Here is a 17,237-nt window from a genome sequence, read left to right as displayed (position 1 = left end):
TTTTGTGTTTTTAGGGTCAAAACCGGGAAAAACCTATTTTTACCCCATAAACCCCCGTTCCCATAGTCCGATCATGCTGGTTCGCGAACTCATTCAAGTTTATCCCGCCTTACACCTTCAAACCAAATTTTATCAAAATCGGACAAAAATTACTCAAGTTATCGTGCGGATGGACACATATATATATATATATATATATCTCTATATATAGATATATAAAAATTTGAACGAATGGTGTTTTTGGCCTCTGGGGACATCAAAATGAAAAAGTAAATCGGTCCCGGGCTTAGGTCTTACCATGAGACCTATTACATTCTCCTATTATTGACATCTGTCAAGAAAAAATAGACCGCAAATTAATATTTTTGGGATAGATTTACATTGACCAAAGAATACTCTTAGAGTGTAGTGATAAAGTTTTCCGAGCAACCCCAGGTACTATTACTTTATCTATGATAGAAGCTTGTTAAAGTTAGGTTTGCACCATATTTGGTCTAACTGGATAAACATTTTGGCACAGGTATTGTTCAAAACAAAAAAGATTTATGAATGCAAATTGTTACTACATTCTATTACTTATACTTTGCTAGGGGTCAACAAAAACCTTTGATGCCATAATGAAAACTACTTTATCTGGGTTATGGACACAGAAAAAAGGAGAATGTGCCAGTTTGTGATACTTGAAACGGAAAAATCAACAGAATACAAAACACATGTGCACACTTTATTGAAATTAAACTAAAAACACATTATTTACATCAGTAAAATTTTAAACATAATATTTATCCAAAGTACAGTAGAGAGTCAAAAATCCGAACCAATTGGGGACCGTAGGAGGTTCAGATTACCGATTTGTTCGAATTTTCGAACATAGCCTAAAAATGCCTAACAGACACAAAATTAGGCCTACAGTATTAAAAATACAGTTCTAGGATACAGTGAATGAAATAAAAATAATGATTTTTGTACTTAGGTATTTTCGTTATATAACTGTAATTCATTTCTTGAAAAAAATATATATATGTAGAGCTTATACATTGGAAACGAAGAAAACACAGACTTGCTCGGCGCGTTCACTCATTTTCCTGCCAGGCGCCGATTGTTTGGCCCGCGAAATTGTACAACATCTGTTGCCTCTGTGCTAATTCAATATTTTAAAACCCCCAGGAGCAGTTCGGATTTTCGACTCTCTACTGTACTGTATAAAATGTATTTACGGTATATCAAAATCCAACAGCTTCATCAAATAACAAGGTTAACTGAGATCTTAGATTTTTCAGCTTGAAGTACTAAAACCATATGAAATATTAATAAATGGTTAGGTATTTAGTTCAAACAGATTAACATGATATATCAAAGCTAAATTAACAATTACTAGTCTAAAGTAAAAGAGTTCTATTGTAAAAGTGAAAGAAATATACAAAATTAGCTCCTGGTAAAGTTTTTGAAGACATCTATGCACAATTTATTGAGATCTAATGAGAATTATAAAGATTTGAAAGGAAAACTTTAGTTTTTTTACCATCCTCCAACCTATTTCATAGCAATAACCATGTACAGTACTTAATACTCAAACATTAAGTATATTTTTTAATGATTCACATAAACTATAAAGTGTACTCTTATCCTTCACTTTTAGCAAAGTACTTGTATATCAAAATAAGTCAATACAAATAAATATTTAATAGAGAATGGTGTATTAATTTTTATATCTACTTTACTATAACTTTTTGCACTAAAAAAATACTGTAGCAGTAAAAAATGTATGAGTCCATGTTTGAGTTCATTTTCATTGAATGGAAACAGAATCAAATACATCCAAATCAATATTACAAATCCATCAGCTGTTTGGGTTTAACAGATCTACCTCTGCGTTTTTCATGATTTACAAATTGGTTCATTAGTGGTCTGAGTTGGTCGCAAGTACAAATCCAAACATAGTCGTCATCTAGCTGAACTTTATACTTCAACGGGCCAACTTGCTTACTGATGTATCCTTTCACCCACCCCACCCTTGGTAGTCTATAATTCTTGGCATAAACTATTGTACCAGGAGCGAGCTTAGCAAATGTCTTGTAAAACACTAATTTATTTCCAACATTCTTAGAAGTTATTTTCCTAAACTGTTTGTAACTTTCGTCTGTTTTCTTCATCACTAGTTCAGTAGAATAGGTTATATTAAACACTCTTGGTTTTTGTGAATATCTAACTTCCTTATGACATTGTTTCTCTTTTTCTTTATTCAAGAAGATTTCCTCTTGGGTAAAGTGAAAAACGTCATTTAAAACCACAATTGGTTTCATTTTTAGCTTTTCTTGATTTATCTTTGGAATTGCATTTTTCTTAATTTTTGGCTTGAATTTTTTCTTGATCGGAACGAATTGGTGTAAGTTTTTTCTCGTTATATTGTTATCTATGATGTATTTCAATTTTGTCTCCAATTCCTTCATGTTCCTGTCATGAGGTCTCTTGTCAAGATATCTACACAATTTGAACATGAGCATTGTATTCGCAAAAATCTGTCTTGCTGAGCGATGGTTGGCATGTAGAAAATTAACTATGTTAATGAGGTTGGAATGATCTGGATTAATTGGATTTTTTCTAATATTTTCTGTATTAGATTTTGGATCCCAATCCTTGTCAACACGGGATCTACTCTCAGAATATGACAAGTCAGTATCTTCACTGCTCGTAGATAAATGATTGTCAGGCGTTTGCTGACCATTGACAGGGTGTTTCACATCATTATATTCTCCATCTTGCTGACTATTGACAGGGAGTTTCACATCATTATCTTCTATATTACTTTCACACGGGGGAATCGCATCATTAATCATACGTTCTTTGTTCTCAAATTCTGGTTTTATATCTGGATTTTCATCTTGCGGCGGTTCAGGACTTGCTTTCTCTTCCTGACCAATAGATGTATGATTGCTTTCTTCTACACTTTTCTCAATTTCCAGTGACTTATCGACTTGATCTCCAAGGTTAAGTATTTCGCTGAACATCTGACCTTCACTAGTAAACTTACGAATTTTCCCAATCAATATGTAATACGCGTCACTGTGAATGTCAAGATCCAAGTTTATGCATATTAAAGCCAACAATTCATCAGTTATGTCTACCATTGAGAATTTTATCGGCAAAATCACATTCAAAGCTTCTTTCAAATCTCTGTCGCTTATGTTTGTGTAAGGATGATTTGCAAAGTCGACACTTTTTTTGTCTATTGTTTTTGCCCCTTCTATTATAATGTTGAGGTGATCCTTGACAACATTATATATGTCCTCACTATGTTCGTTCAGTTTCATGTAACGGATGACCAAAGAGACTACTTTTTCATTAGGTATCATACGTGAAAAGTCAAACTTTCCTGGCAAAATCACCTTCAAACAACTCAGAACTAGGCTAGTCGAAACTCCTGTTTGTGATACGAGTGATGCAGTTGTAGGCTTCAGATGATTGATCGGGTATTTACATTCGGAAGTTTTCTTGATGGGGCATTTCTGCACCTGAGAGTCCACAGGGTTGATGGTGATGGAGGATTTATTTACGAGAGACTTCACAGGGTTGATGGAGGATTTATTTACAGGAGACTTTGCAGGATTTCTGGAGGATATATTCACGTGAGACTTCACAGAATTTGTGGACGATTTATTTGCGTGAGACTTCATAGGGTTGGCCGCAGCTGCAGTCTTTGGTTCCGTTGAGCATACTTGATTTGCTACTAGAGCAGTAGGTTCAGGTTGTGGTTCCAACAGATTCTTCATATCCACTACCTTGATGCTTGCTGGGGCTTGTACTTTTTCTTGCTGTGGAGTCGTAAGATCTGTAGGATCTCTAGTGATTGATACTTGCTTTATAGTAGTGTCGTTACCGAGAATACAAGCCATAGTATTGTTGTCTTGTTTGTATTTCTAGAAAAGAAGAAATAGTTGTAAACAAGAAAATGTCAAATTACTGAGACTAAACATTATCTAGTACAGTAAAACCTTTAGCCTATAATCCAGCTTAAACGGGCAGCAGGTAGGTCCGACTTAGAAAAAGGCAAGAGACAATTTAAATTATTGATTTAAAGTTACAATTACTGAATTTGAGACAGCCAATTTAAAGTTCCTGGTTTCATGGAGCAATAATAATAATAATAAATAATAAAATTGCTGTTTTATAGCAATGAGCGTTTTATAAGCGGATGACGAAAGCATGTATGTTAATTCTGTGTTTAGTCCCCCCACAGTGGCAAGGGTGAGTGTTAATGGTTGAAGTGATACATCTGTTACCAATTAAGATCAGCTGGTTTATTAATCAGGACGATATTAAAAGCCCAAATATAAGAACAGATGGGTCCAGTTTTACACGCTCAAATAAACTGGATTAGGCTACATATATTTTCCAGTATAAGTTTTTAATGATTTCCAACCAAGGTCAGATTATTGACAATAGACAAAACTGTTCATGAAAATGGATTTCACATCCATAGGCTACTTTTTTGATAACTGTCACATTAATCATCTAGACACGTTTTAGCCACTATAAAGTTGTAGTTTAAAATATCTAAGCATCATCTTTAACAATCACTTTGTTCTGCAGGCTTACTAGGCCTACATTACCCAAATCAAACAAAACATCTCATTATTCTATACCTTTAGTCTACAAAACACACAAGCCCCCTTTTTAACAATATAAACCAACATATGTCCATGTTAAAACAGCTTTTATTCCAAACATTTAGTGATGTAAAATACCCGGGTATTTAAAACTCGGGGTAAATACCCTGGGTATTTACCCGGGTAAATACCCAAAATCCATAAATACCCGGGTATTTTGGGTATTTATGAAATCGATTGAAATTCATTTATATTTACCCCTAAATATGTTATAGTTATCATTACATGATAAATTAGGATAGTCTTTAACACCTTTTACAGTAACTTTTGAGCTTTGCTAGTACCTTTTAATGATTTAGCAATTTTTTTTTTAATAATACATACAGTTTTTAATTGAGAATGGGGTTTCGTATCTTAAATCGAGTAACATCAGTTAAATTTAACTTACTAAAAAATAGTAGGCTACAGTATATTAAAAAAGGCTTTCAATTTTTATCATTTTATATATTTATAACCAATTAAATAGGTAACATAAACAAAATTATTTGAATTTATAAATATCCAGGAATTGTTGAAAGATTTATTGTGCTATAGATTCAAATGTTTTGTATCACAAGTTTATGAAATTAGTTTTTTTTATTTTGACACCATTGATACCAACAAAAGATCTAGAACAAAATAAAAAAATAGAAAATATTATTAAATCCTGCCATCCTACGGCATTGAATTTTAATTATTTTCTTAAGTTGTTTACACATAGGCCACTACAAGGTTAAATTTTCCTTTTTTTCTAAATAATAATTATTAGCCTACTTTACAAATTCTTTTTCTTCACTTTCAATAAAATGAATTCATCTATCTATCATAGAAATTATAAAATCATAAGTAGTCAGGACCAGTGCAACCATGCGACCAGGATATTTATGCCGATTAAGCTTCATGCTCAGACCTGGGTATTTATGGCGATTATACCCAGAAGTAAAATGCTAGTAGTGACCATATGAAATTTTGTTTGACGCATTTAATCATCATTTTACTATCCTTAAAGGGTAATAATTGCAAAAAAAAACATCTCAATCTTCTCTAACTTTAATAAAAATTAAATAAATACCCAGTTTTTGGGTATTTACCTGGGGTAAATACCCAGGTAAATACCCAATTTATATTTGCCTACCCACTGGGTATTTACCCGGCCCACATCACTACAAACATTTCACTAAGCTACTTACACCCATTGCAGTTAGTTGATTTTTGACGAGGGTTGCAGCTTCTTCCGACAACGACTTTGTTGGAACAGCGCGAGGCGTCAGGAAGCGTCTGTTGCCTTCATTTTTATATGCCTTTTCCGCAAAATGATCACTGCAGACTTTGGAACCATGGGTTGGAATGAAATCTAGTGTCCCAGTCGCTGCCACCCAAACTGTCAGTATTTCGGGATTGTTGGGAAACCTAGAAAATGTTAAAGGATTAACATCACAAAGTAAATAAATACTTTTTGGTCACACTGCAGTAAATTTCGCTGTTTTTAAGAAATGGTAAAAAATAATCAGGTGGAGCCGATTTAGTCAGGTGTGTATTGTATAGTTATCTTTTATCAATGAGTTAAGATAAAGAAAATAGTCCGATTTAAAAAACATTACCATAACCGTTATTCAAACTATGTATTTATCTTGTGACAGTTTGTGTATTATTACAATAAGTGCCTTTTGTCGATGAGCATATTTAGAGTACACTAGTGTACATGTTGCTCGAAATCGAGCAATTGCAAAGAAGTACAGGAGTTATTTATAAACAAATGACTTGTTTAAAAACTAATAATAACAGCCATAATTTCCGATGATTTTAAAAGAGTCGAATAAAAGATTATTAACTGATGGAAATACTCACAATTTACATACCAGTCCTATTCCAGTTTAAAGGGTTATTTTTTAACTATCAAACTGCTCATGGACGGGAAAAGGTAAGCTTACAATTTAAGTCAACATAAAAAAGCTGTCAGCTTTTATAATGTACCGTACCTAAGTTATTTAGCCAATTTGTAGACAATAAGGTGTAGGCTACTTTAAACTCTACAGAACAGAGTTAGGCAAAACCTGGCAGAGCTCTAAAATTGTGTTATTTATCATAGGCATACTCATATGCCAAATTCTTAAAATAAAAATTCAATAATTAATAACTTATATCATTAAACACAAACCATCATCCAAAACTATACACATTTTTAATACAACATAGATAATTATTTACACATTACTGTTTACAATTAACATGTTCTTCTTCTCACTTTTAATTTTTGCTTCGCAACGGGAAAAATCGGTTTCATAATAATCGAAATAGATTCATAATAAATAATCTATCCTCAAGTTTAAGATTAAATAAACCTACCACATATTTGTTTTATTTTTTTTGGATCAGCTGTCTGAAATTGCGAAATAGGCATTTGACAGTTCTGGTTGTTTACTTTTAAATGTCAAAGTAAATGTATATTGTGAATTTTCTCATGCTTCCATGGAGACCAATTAATATTTAATTTCTAACAACAGCTGGAGTTTCAAAACAATGTTCGTTTCCCATGTTTATCTTATGGAGAAATACAAAACTTTAAAGGGCCCCAGGGCCTCACTCTCTAATTATTTATCTAAAAAGAAAGTTTCCTGCACAACTTCACGTTACGCGTTTTTCAATGACACCAAAAACGTGTCAATCGGTTCAGTAGTTTCAGAGGAGTAATTGTCACAAAAATCCTGCTTGCGTATTAAATAAGTATAGATTACAAATAGTCGAGTAAAGTTATGCAAACACCCCAAAAAAATTGCTACAAATGATTTTTTGCCGAATCTTACTTTAATAGATACCTGTCAATGAAAATATAAAAGTCTAGGAAAATCGGGCCTCCGGAAAGGGTAATTTCCAAGATGGCGTCGAAGATTCCTGTAAAAATAAGTAAATCAAGGTATCTTGAATATTTGTTAACACATATCTTTGATTTTCAATCTAAATATTAACTATTTTACACCAAAAAATGATGTACACAATGTGCAAGAAGACATTTAAACTTTATTAGCATAAATATTCTAACAAATATACAATTCATTACAATGTTGATATAGTAAATGGGCTGCTCTGTTAAAACTTGTTCAACCGTCTTCGTCTTCATCTAACTCTATCGAACATGAATTGTTCTGCACATTGTCACGCTCTTCATATTGGCATTGACCACAGGCTGTTGTGCAAGGAAGGCAATACTTTCTACAGGAACATCTTAAGGTTTTACAATTGGTAGAACAGTTACAATGAATGACCTTCAGGAGACTCTCTAGCGCAGCACTCTTTGTTGTAATTATTGGGTAGAATCGGTTGTTCTGGATCTTCCAGTCCCACTTTATAGAATAAACCTCATTTTCCTTTCCCATCCATACCAGAATCGGGTAATACCCTCTGCGACAATGCAGTTTTTAGGCACATTCAGTCGGTGGAGGTGATTACGGCTTTACGAATTAAGAAGTGGTAACGACCTTTTTGCTGAATATATTGTATCGCAATTTTCCTATGAAACCATTACATGTACTTAGTACTATCTATACTACTACATATATAAAATGGACTTGGCCTTACAACCAAGGTCATCAAATGAGCTCTGTGGTCTGGTTCGGAGTGGTAAATACTTTGGTACATGATTGTAAGGTAAGGTCCCCTTTTGACATTTTCTGGGACACACATGGGAATTTCACTGTGGAAAGAATACATCATTTGTCTGCAGAGTACATATCTATCATTGACAAATACCTGACGGACGATTTTCCTGGGTATCCATTTCCTTTATAAATAGTGTGCATCAAACCATGCCATCCTAGGGTAGCCGATTTGAACGACAGTTCCCACAAAATATCAATCTTCTAGTTACATTCAGGCAAAATTAGGGACTCTGTAAAACTTATGTTTTATGAATATGCCTATTATTGTTTTCTGAAGATTAAACAAATATCGGCACTTTCGATAATACAGCAATATTCAACTCAGCTGATTGACGCCTTGCTATATTAACTGTCTTCTGTCCTGGTGCAAGGCTACACTAGTGTGGCCTTGCCTGGTGTCATGGCAGCTATCATTTCCATTCCATAAAATGTTACTTTTACATCGAGAGTTGAGATATTGCGGTCAACATTGTTTGCTGCTAATAACAAAGCTGTATATTTTATTTCAGTGCTATTCCCATGTTTGGGGCATTAGTACATTAGTAGCATTTATTTCCAAATCTTTGCACTTCACTATACGACGAGCAGAACTCCAACTTATTTAAAGTGTCTATTTAGAAATCTGGTCTTAAATAAATTATGCATTTGTACAGAAAGGGATAATTGTAAAGGATCAACTAGCGCTCGTTTGCGGACTTCCTGTTTAATCGACTGACCGATGCCAGCAACCTTTTGATGGTTGTCTTTTCCAACAAACGTTGTTTATGATAAAATTCTAAATGATTCAGGTATGTAATTTAAAGCCGACTGAACATTAATGTCATCTGTGGTGGGGGTTTTCTCTATATTATTGTATATGATTGTACCTTTCTCTTAATGCCACTTTTTATGAATATTGCTGCTGCTTCAATTATTGCTTTTTACTTTAACCTTCAGGTTTTCGCTTAAGTGTAGTTATATATCTTTTTTTAATGTATATCTTGCGACAACTTGTATGCACCTTATTTCCAGGGACCTCTACTATGGTGTCCCCTCTTCGAACACTAGCCGCGTTTATTCCACCATTCGGTGGACATTTCGACGCACCTTTTTGTCTGATTTCAACCACTTCTTATTTAACGATTAGTTGTTTGTAAAAATAAGGCAAGCTGACTGAAAATTTTTATCAGCCATAATATACAGAAAATTGCATAAGAGCACCAGGCCTATTCAGTTTTTGATACGAAAGAACGAAGAAATACATGAATAATAATTATTCACTAAAATTGTACTCTAATGGATTAAAAACTAATTTAAATCAATAATCTATACTTATTTAATACGCAAGCAGGTTTTTTGTGACAATTACTCCTCCGAAACTACTGAACCGATTGACATGTTTTTGGTGTCATTGGAAAGAGCGTAACTTGAAGTTGTGCAGGAAACTTTCTTTTTAGGGAAATAATTAGAGAGTGAGGCCCTGGGGCCCTTTAAAGATTCGTATTTCTCCATAAGGATAACATGGGAGATAATTTTTATTTACAGAAACATATGTTTGTTTCTTGAAAATAGTCAAAGTCTACTACATAATAATTGCTGAGTATTACGACTGTTAATGTATATTACATTTCAATCAAGGATTGTGTACCTTAAAGTTTACTCATAATGGATGTTACTACTTTATTTTAATGCTGGGAATGGTAAAATTCAGTTGAGAATAAGTTACCATGATTTAGAAAACTTTAATATAATAATTTATGTATTTAAAACCACAAATCTTTGACAATATTAATTCATTTGAAACTAAACAGCTGATCAACAAATCAAACAAATCATCTACTTCATGTGAATAATATTGTTACACAAACATAATTTTTGTTAACCAATAACTTGATTCTTTTTTACTTGTGGGTGTATTTTGAGTTTGCAGTTATGATAGCACCAAGTAACTTTAATGCTACTATAAGGAGAATATTAATTTTATGCGGGCAATAACGATGGTAAGAAGATTAAGTACAGTATTAATGTGTTCTGTTTGTTTAGATAATATATGCTCTCAAAACGTGAGAAACATTTTTTTATAATGTCAGACAGATTGTGAGATTTTGTGGTTTGTTCACTAACATGATGATGACTGGAGTGGTCAACTTCACTACCATTCCGCGCAGTTTGAGCCAATGTTATCCCTTCCTTTAAGATTACGTACACATCTAATTTTCTTTATAAACTAACAGTATTAATGAATTACTACACGGACTTGACAATTTATTGTCAGTATACCAAGGGAAAGAAGAGCGGGTCCTCGAAAACAGACGAAGGCGGAGACACCCATCTAGAAAATCCAACTGAGTTTTTAAATAAAAAATAAAGGTCAGTAGATTGCCAAGACACAGATTAGACTAATAAAAGGGGGCAGTGGTTTTATTGACGAGGAATATTAATACATCAAAAAGGGCCTCATTAATGGGACAAGGCTTCATGTGATCAGAACGGTCAACAACTTAATAGAATGAAAAGTCCTAACTGGAACAAGTGAGTGGGGACATATTTTGATTTCGAGGATACAAATTTGCCCGTCTGAAACAAACAGCACTGTTCTTACCCAGACCAATTTCAGTGCATGAGCAACTATATTATATGTTGTTTTAAGTAAGGCAACATCTTTTAATAGGATACGCATATTCATTACGGAAAATTCTGACCAGGGTAATATTCCTGAAGGTAACTTAAAATCGTAGTATTAATAGAAGTGGTTTTGTGAAAAAAATTTGTTTTGTAGTGTTAATTTTTTAAAGTGTTTTCTTCAAGCAGCATTTTATGACCCTCAAAATATGCTACACAGGCCTATTGGTTTGATATGATCAAATTGTTTGTTGAATCTGTTTTTAAAAATCTTTAAAAAATAACTACCCTATAACATAATTGAACTTCAACACTTTTTAATTTACTAAATATAATACACATTCAGCTAGAAAATGGCTGGACTGCTTCGCTTTAAGGCTTTATTATTACCGTACTGTATTTAATTTTCGACGTCGAGTCAATATATAACACGCTGAATTTGTTTTCTAAATTCATATGTTATTTTGCGGGGCATTGAGCCGCACAGGTTCACTAGTACACATTTAAATACCCCCGCCGCAGCAAACCTGCAGACTAAGCGAATTTCCATTTGCCTGATTGCATTTACACTAAAATGTCTCCTTAAAAACATCACATTTATTCCCTATTTAAATATAATTAATTTAACAAGTACCTACTTAGGTTTGCTGCAACAGGGAGGGTAAAAGTGTGTTTTTTTTGCTGTAAAATGTTAATACTGTAGTTTAGTAACAAATGAATGTATTTTCCAAATTTGATCAAAATATGTTCATAAACAAGCAAACTACAACAGTTGACTTATTCTCCATAAGAATAACATGGGAATTTAATTTTAAACTTTTTTAATTTTTTTCCGTAACCATTAGGCTAAACGCAACCTTACCACTAGTAATGATGCTTCAATATACTAAATTATTTGTTTTCTTACATTTAAACCAAATTGTAAAACAATCTGATAAGAAATGTGCCTTTTATACAATAATAACTTTTAAAATCTGTACATTCTGGCTAATTTAGGCGCCATCTTGAAAATAACCCACTTCCGGGATTCCGATTTCCCTAGACTTTTACTATGTTTTTTAATATACCAATTAGATTAAATTAACGATACAAAACAGTTTGTAGCAATTTTTTTAAGGTTGTGCAATAAATTTTCTTATTTTGACTCGTCTAAAATGTAAAATAGTTTCAGTAAGTAAGCCTACTTTAAAATAAAAATTCTTATTTTTTTGTGGAGTTATATCTCATGCATCTATCTTTTTCCAAATGACTAAATAGTTTAACAGAACAGTAACAACTGTTTATATAGGGAGAGTGTACCATTCAATGACTGTTTAAGCTTGAGTTTCCACTTGTATATAGGGGTTTGCGTGTAGAGGTTCCAATCCCAGGATTTCGGGATTTGTCCAAGCCGATCTCGGGATTGATCCCGGGATTATAATATTTTATGATCTTAACCTCTTGGCCATTTTATATGAGCGTGGAGTCTCCTTGTTACGTCCTTACATGTTTTAAACTGGCCCTGCTTGTGTTATGCTCTGGAATTTAGCTGTCTTTCCAAATAAACAAATTATATTACCTTACTCATCACTCTTATTCTCATTTATTAATGTATAAATTTCTGCATTCTGAATTGTCTGATGTTTACCTGCATATCTGAACTCTCCACAAGATCACACCAGTTAGGGTTCATGCAGCCTAGAGGCGGCACAACGCTAAAATGGTCCCTGATTTAACCAACAGTTTGGTGCAGGGAATTTTTTAAACCATTTTAAAGCCAGAGTTTTTGAGAAATTTGTACTTACCTAGATTTTAAATGTTTTACTTTTACCATTTTCAATTGTGTTTATGACTCATAAATTTGTTTCCAAAATTAAGATAGGTAAGCTTAACTTGTAGCCTATTTGATATAAAAAGTAGCTATCTTGCAAAACTGCTAAATTTTATATTTTTATACTTACTTGTGAAAAGAAACAGTGCTGTTCTTTTTGTCATAGATATTTGGACATCCTGATATTGAACACTTCATCTTGACAGGGTTTTGAACATTCAATTAATTAACGTATAATTTGAGAGGCGAATTAACTGAAAATTTACAACAGATGATAAGGTAAATAAGATTAGGTTCAAGGTAATGTACTGCAAAGATAGGCAAGGATTGTTTTAATAATAAAATTTGTCTGAAATACATTCAGGGTCCAAAGTTCCACACATTGCATCTTTAGGCCATACAGTTTAGTTAGTTACAACTAAAGTCCATTGTGAAAACAACTGCAGTAAGTTAGCCCGGGAACTGAAATAGCCTATTGACTAAATACTTGAAACTGCTGTCAGGTATTGTAAAACCCAAATTATTGAAGTAAGTTTAGACAATTTTTGTAACCATGTAAGACCTATCATGAGAGAAAGCAATCGGCTAAAATACCGACCACAGCAAAGTAGCCTCCACCTCTTACAGCCTAGAATCAGTAATTCTCCAACCCTTCCTGGGCTATGGACGGATATAGGCTTATCTGTCAATCTAGGTACCTTTACATTCTGGTTGGATTATAACAATATTTGTAACTTATTGCAATTTGAGTTGTAATAATATTTGTGTTCTAAGCTGTAATAAATTTAATTGTTGTGAATTTATATGCTAAATAATCGGCGTTGCGGCCGACTAGAGCATTAAGTCCTGTCAAATCCATCCATTAACTTATTGGGGATTTCCATGACTTTTTGCCTATTTCCATGACTTTCAATGACCAGAATTTTTTTCCATGACTTTCCCGAATGTGGACACCCTGCATAGATTCGTAATTTAAACCTTCGTTTTACGGCCACTTATGAATCTATCCGACAAAAAATGATTGCATTTTTGGATTCAGCGTGAAAAATACTGTAAGTAGACATCTAAAAATTACACGATATCGCATTGTAGATGTAATATCCGTGATTGAACTTCAAACAAACAAATAAATAAACAAACTTTCACATTTATAATAGGCCTATTAGTAGGCTAAGATTTGCCGAATTGATTAACACATTGCGTGTGTGTTACCGCCCGGGCGGTAGTGTGAACCCGCCAAACTTATTCAGTGAGTGCAGCCGCCGCACTCCGATGTAGGTCGGAGTATTTTTGTCCGTGCTTCGTGTATGACAGTGGTAGTTTTGTGGAGCACTTCGTTTGTAATTATCGTTACTCGTTCCGAAACTATACCTGGTGGATTTTGACTCACTCATTACGTTTGTTAACTGTAATTTTGTGCTATAAGTTATAAGTGTGTATTATTGTTAAATAATGGCATCTAAGTACTGTGGGTGTTTAGCAAACTACGTCGACTCTTGGTTGATATTCGTCATACCAAAATATGAAAGCCAATCACCCGGCAATCGGGTTTGTTCAACGCTGCGGGCTGCGCCGCACTGAGGCTACGCCTGCTACTTGATGTGCCGCAGCAAACGTGTTAAGAACATGTTCCAGACTAGTCATTTCATGGGGCTGTGAGGCACAGACAATAAACCGGAAACCTTGGCAAGTAGCAGATCAAGAGTGGCCTAGGCCTAGGCCTGACTTACTTAATGTTGGTAAACAACAATTAATTTTGTTACTCTAGTTGACATTTCTACATACATTTTTTAGCGGCATGTACAAATAAAAGTGTTGATGGCCTAGCCTAGATCTGACACTTTTAAGTAAAAGAGATGATGCAATTAATTGATAAAACGGGCCTAAGCATAACCTAATGGTTTCTGTTGATCTATCTCTTAGGCCCCTATTACACGAGGTAGCCTGGCGACGTCGCCAGCGACCAAACTGGCTACTCAGCTTGTCATGGGGCATTGATTCTTATGGATGTTATTACACGAGGGTAGCCAGCGACGCAGCCACACTTTGGCGACCGACTGGCTACCGAGCCCCGTCGCCACTGTGGTAGCCACTGGCTACCCATATTGGCGACGCTGCGTTGTAGCATATGGAGCTTATTACACTAGGTCGCCAGTATCACGTCGCCACTCGGTTAGTTCATATCACGGGGATACTTGCACACTGTTGTGTTGCGTTCTGTTGTGTTGTGAGTGTGTGAATTGTTCACTTCAGTTGATAAAATGTCTAACTTATATCATCCTTTATGACTCGAAGAAACTGGATTGTGACATACGAAAATAATTGAAACATTTTTTATTGTCCGCACAGAGCTCATCAAAAAGGGTGTAATATAACCCTTTTGATTCTCTTGCACTAAGCATTGGATGAACGTACATTTTTCTCTTCCTTTGCCTCCTTTTCTTCAGAAGTAACAGAAGGAGAAGATACTTATAATCACTCATTATTCACTGTAAACACCGCTCATAACAAGTACAAGTGCAAGACAAGCACTCACAACAACGGCACCACGGCGGTAAAATTCTGGCTACTCAACTGGCTACTCAACTGGTTATAGGGTTGGTGGCCAGTGCGTCGCCAGCTACTGCCGCTGGCGACCAGTGTTTCCATTTGAGGGATAAAAATCCCTTTCTAGGGATATTTAGGGCCTTCGAGGGATTGAAAAGGGATTGAGGGATAACTAGGGATAATCAGCGAAATTGAAGGATTTTTTAGATTTTCTAGGGATTTTAGGCCTTTACCATTATAAAATTTAAGTATTGATAAAATAATACATTATGGCTGTATTTCAACAACGTTAAGGACCTATTTTGGCTAATTTTGCAAGGCTAATTTTTCAAAGTCGGTACACACAATAGGAAGAGTAACATCCAACACTGCACGAAACAAGCGGAGGACTGGAGTCGGTCGGTGGAATGGAACAGGGCTAGAGATTGGAATGGAGGATCTAGATTACTGTATTTTTGTTTTTTAGTAGCCCTGTGCCCTGTGTCAATGTCGAATGTTTGTTTTCGTTTTGATTTTGTTTGCCGGTGATTTTGTTTTTTTGGTTAGTAAGTAACTTGGTGTAACCTTTTCACCAAGGCATGGTGGCCATGTCTGAAAAAGACTATTAAGTTTGAAATTTGGACACTTGAGGAATATTTTTGAAACAATTTTAAATACTTATAAATGAAAATTATTAGTTTCTAAAATTAATAACTATTTGTTTCATTTTTTAGTTAATTAATCTTGTTTTTTACCACATAGACAGTTTAATCACGGCTACCTTTAATTCCAGGCCGGAGGCCGCAGCCTTCGAAATGGCAACGTTTTCAAGTATAGCTGTTTGTTTGGAGAACACTAAGCTAATGATATTTATGTATTTTTTAAGAATACGAAAGCTTGGTTACTGGGCTTTGGAAATGTTGACTCCACATTGAATGTACAGAAATAGATTTTCAATTTATATTGTTTTGGTTTTCGATTATATATTATGTTTTATTTCCATGTTAACTTATGGGACGTCTGGCGCTAAACAATACTGCGGTACTTGCAACGTTGCCAATTCTACCAGGCCGCGGCCTGCCTGGAGTTAAAGATTATTATTATAGCTCAGTGGTTAAAGTTGGCCGTGGTTTTAATGGTGCAAAAATTTTTTTGTATAGTATCACTTTATAAATAATATGGGATATTGAAGAATAATATCACCAGTTACCATATTTTAGGTGGCTATACATGATATCCATTGGTATTGCTGCAAAAATAATAAGTTATCTAGATTTGATGAAGAGGGATAATTGGAGGGATTATTAGAACACGGACTAGGGATAACTAGGGATTTTTTGACGTTGGCCCAGGGATATTTTTTTCTTGCGGATGGAAACACTGCTGGCGACGTCGCCAGGCTACCTCGTGTAATAGGGGCCTTAAGCGATGCACACACCGGTAATGAAACCCCTCACATTCTGCTAATCATACATACCAAATGTAGTACACGCATTTGATTATCACCAATAGTTACTAAATCAATGATCGTAAGATATATTTTTAATCGTCAACATACTGATCTACAAACAACAGGAACAGGTATTCAAGTTCAAACTCAAACAAACAAACCTAACCCTAACCAACAAAACGTTCACATTTCGTCATTATTCCATTCCTCTGTTCTTCTGTTGATCTGTTCATTACATTCCCTTCCCTTCAAACAAAATCTATCCATCCATTCAGTCCAAGAAGTGTCAAATGTCAGTCCAGTACCAGTAGTAGTCAGTGTACTCACTCCACTCAACTAACTCAGTGCAGTGCAGTGTCACTACTCACAGTCACAGTAGTCTCGTCTCGCGTCCTCGTCGCAGTCATCATAGTCTAGTCTAGTCCAGTCCTAGTCATATTCCATTCCATCTCCATCCATTCCATTTTTCCATTCCATTCTCGCAGTTCGCTCTCGCCTGATCCTGATTCCTGATACTGATACTGATACTGATACTCGTAATGATCTAC

General features: G+C 34.6%; 1 protein-coding gene across 2 annotated transcripts; it reads right to left on the bottom strand.

The window, feature by feature from the left end:
* Positions 1–703: 703 nt before the first annotated feature.
* On the bottom strand, positions 704–16,850 carry LOC129005676 (uncharacterized). 2 transcript variants are annotated; one of them, XM_054434636.1, is made up of 4 exons: positions 16,717–16,850; positions 12,844–12,967; positions 5,837–6,056; positions 704–3,917 (listed from the first exon to the last, which is right to left on the bottom strand). In XM_054434636.1, the coding sequence occupies exons 2-4, from the start codon at positions 12,909–12,911 to the stop codon at positions 1,830–1,832; spliced, it is 2,376 nt and encodes a 791-aa protein (XP_054290611.1). In that variant the 5' UTR covers positions 12,912–12,967; positions 16,717–16,850; the 3' UTR covers positions 704–1,829. The 2 variants fall into 2 exon arrangements, with proteins under 2 accessions (XP_054290611.1, XP_054290613.1); XM_054434638.1 differs by lacking the exon at positions 16,717–16,850 and adding an exon at positions 15,129–15,262.
* Positions 16,851–17,237: the final 387 nt, after the last annotated feature.

Source organism: Macrosteles quadrilineatus, unplaced genomic scaffold (genome assembly GCF_028750875.1).
Source record: "Macrosteles quadrilineatus isolate MER2022 unplaced genomic scaffold, UCM_ALF_1.0 Scaffold_30__1_contigs__length_1495292, whole genome shotgun sequence".
Lineage (NCBI taxonomy): Eukaryota > Metazoa > Arthropoda > Insecta > Hemiptera > Cicadellidae > Macrosteles > Macrosteles quadrilineatus.
Note: the sequence above shows the minus strand (reverse complement) of the source record. Positions and strands in the feature narration are given on the sequence as shown.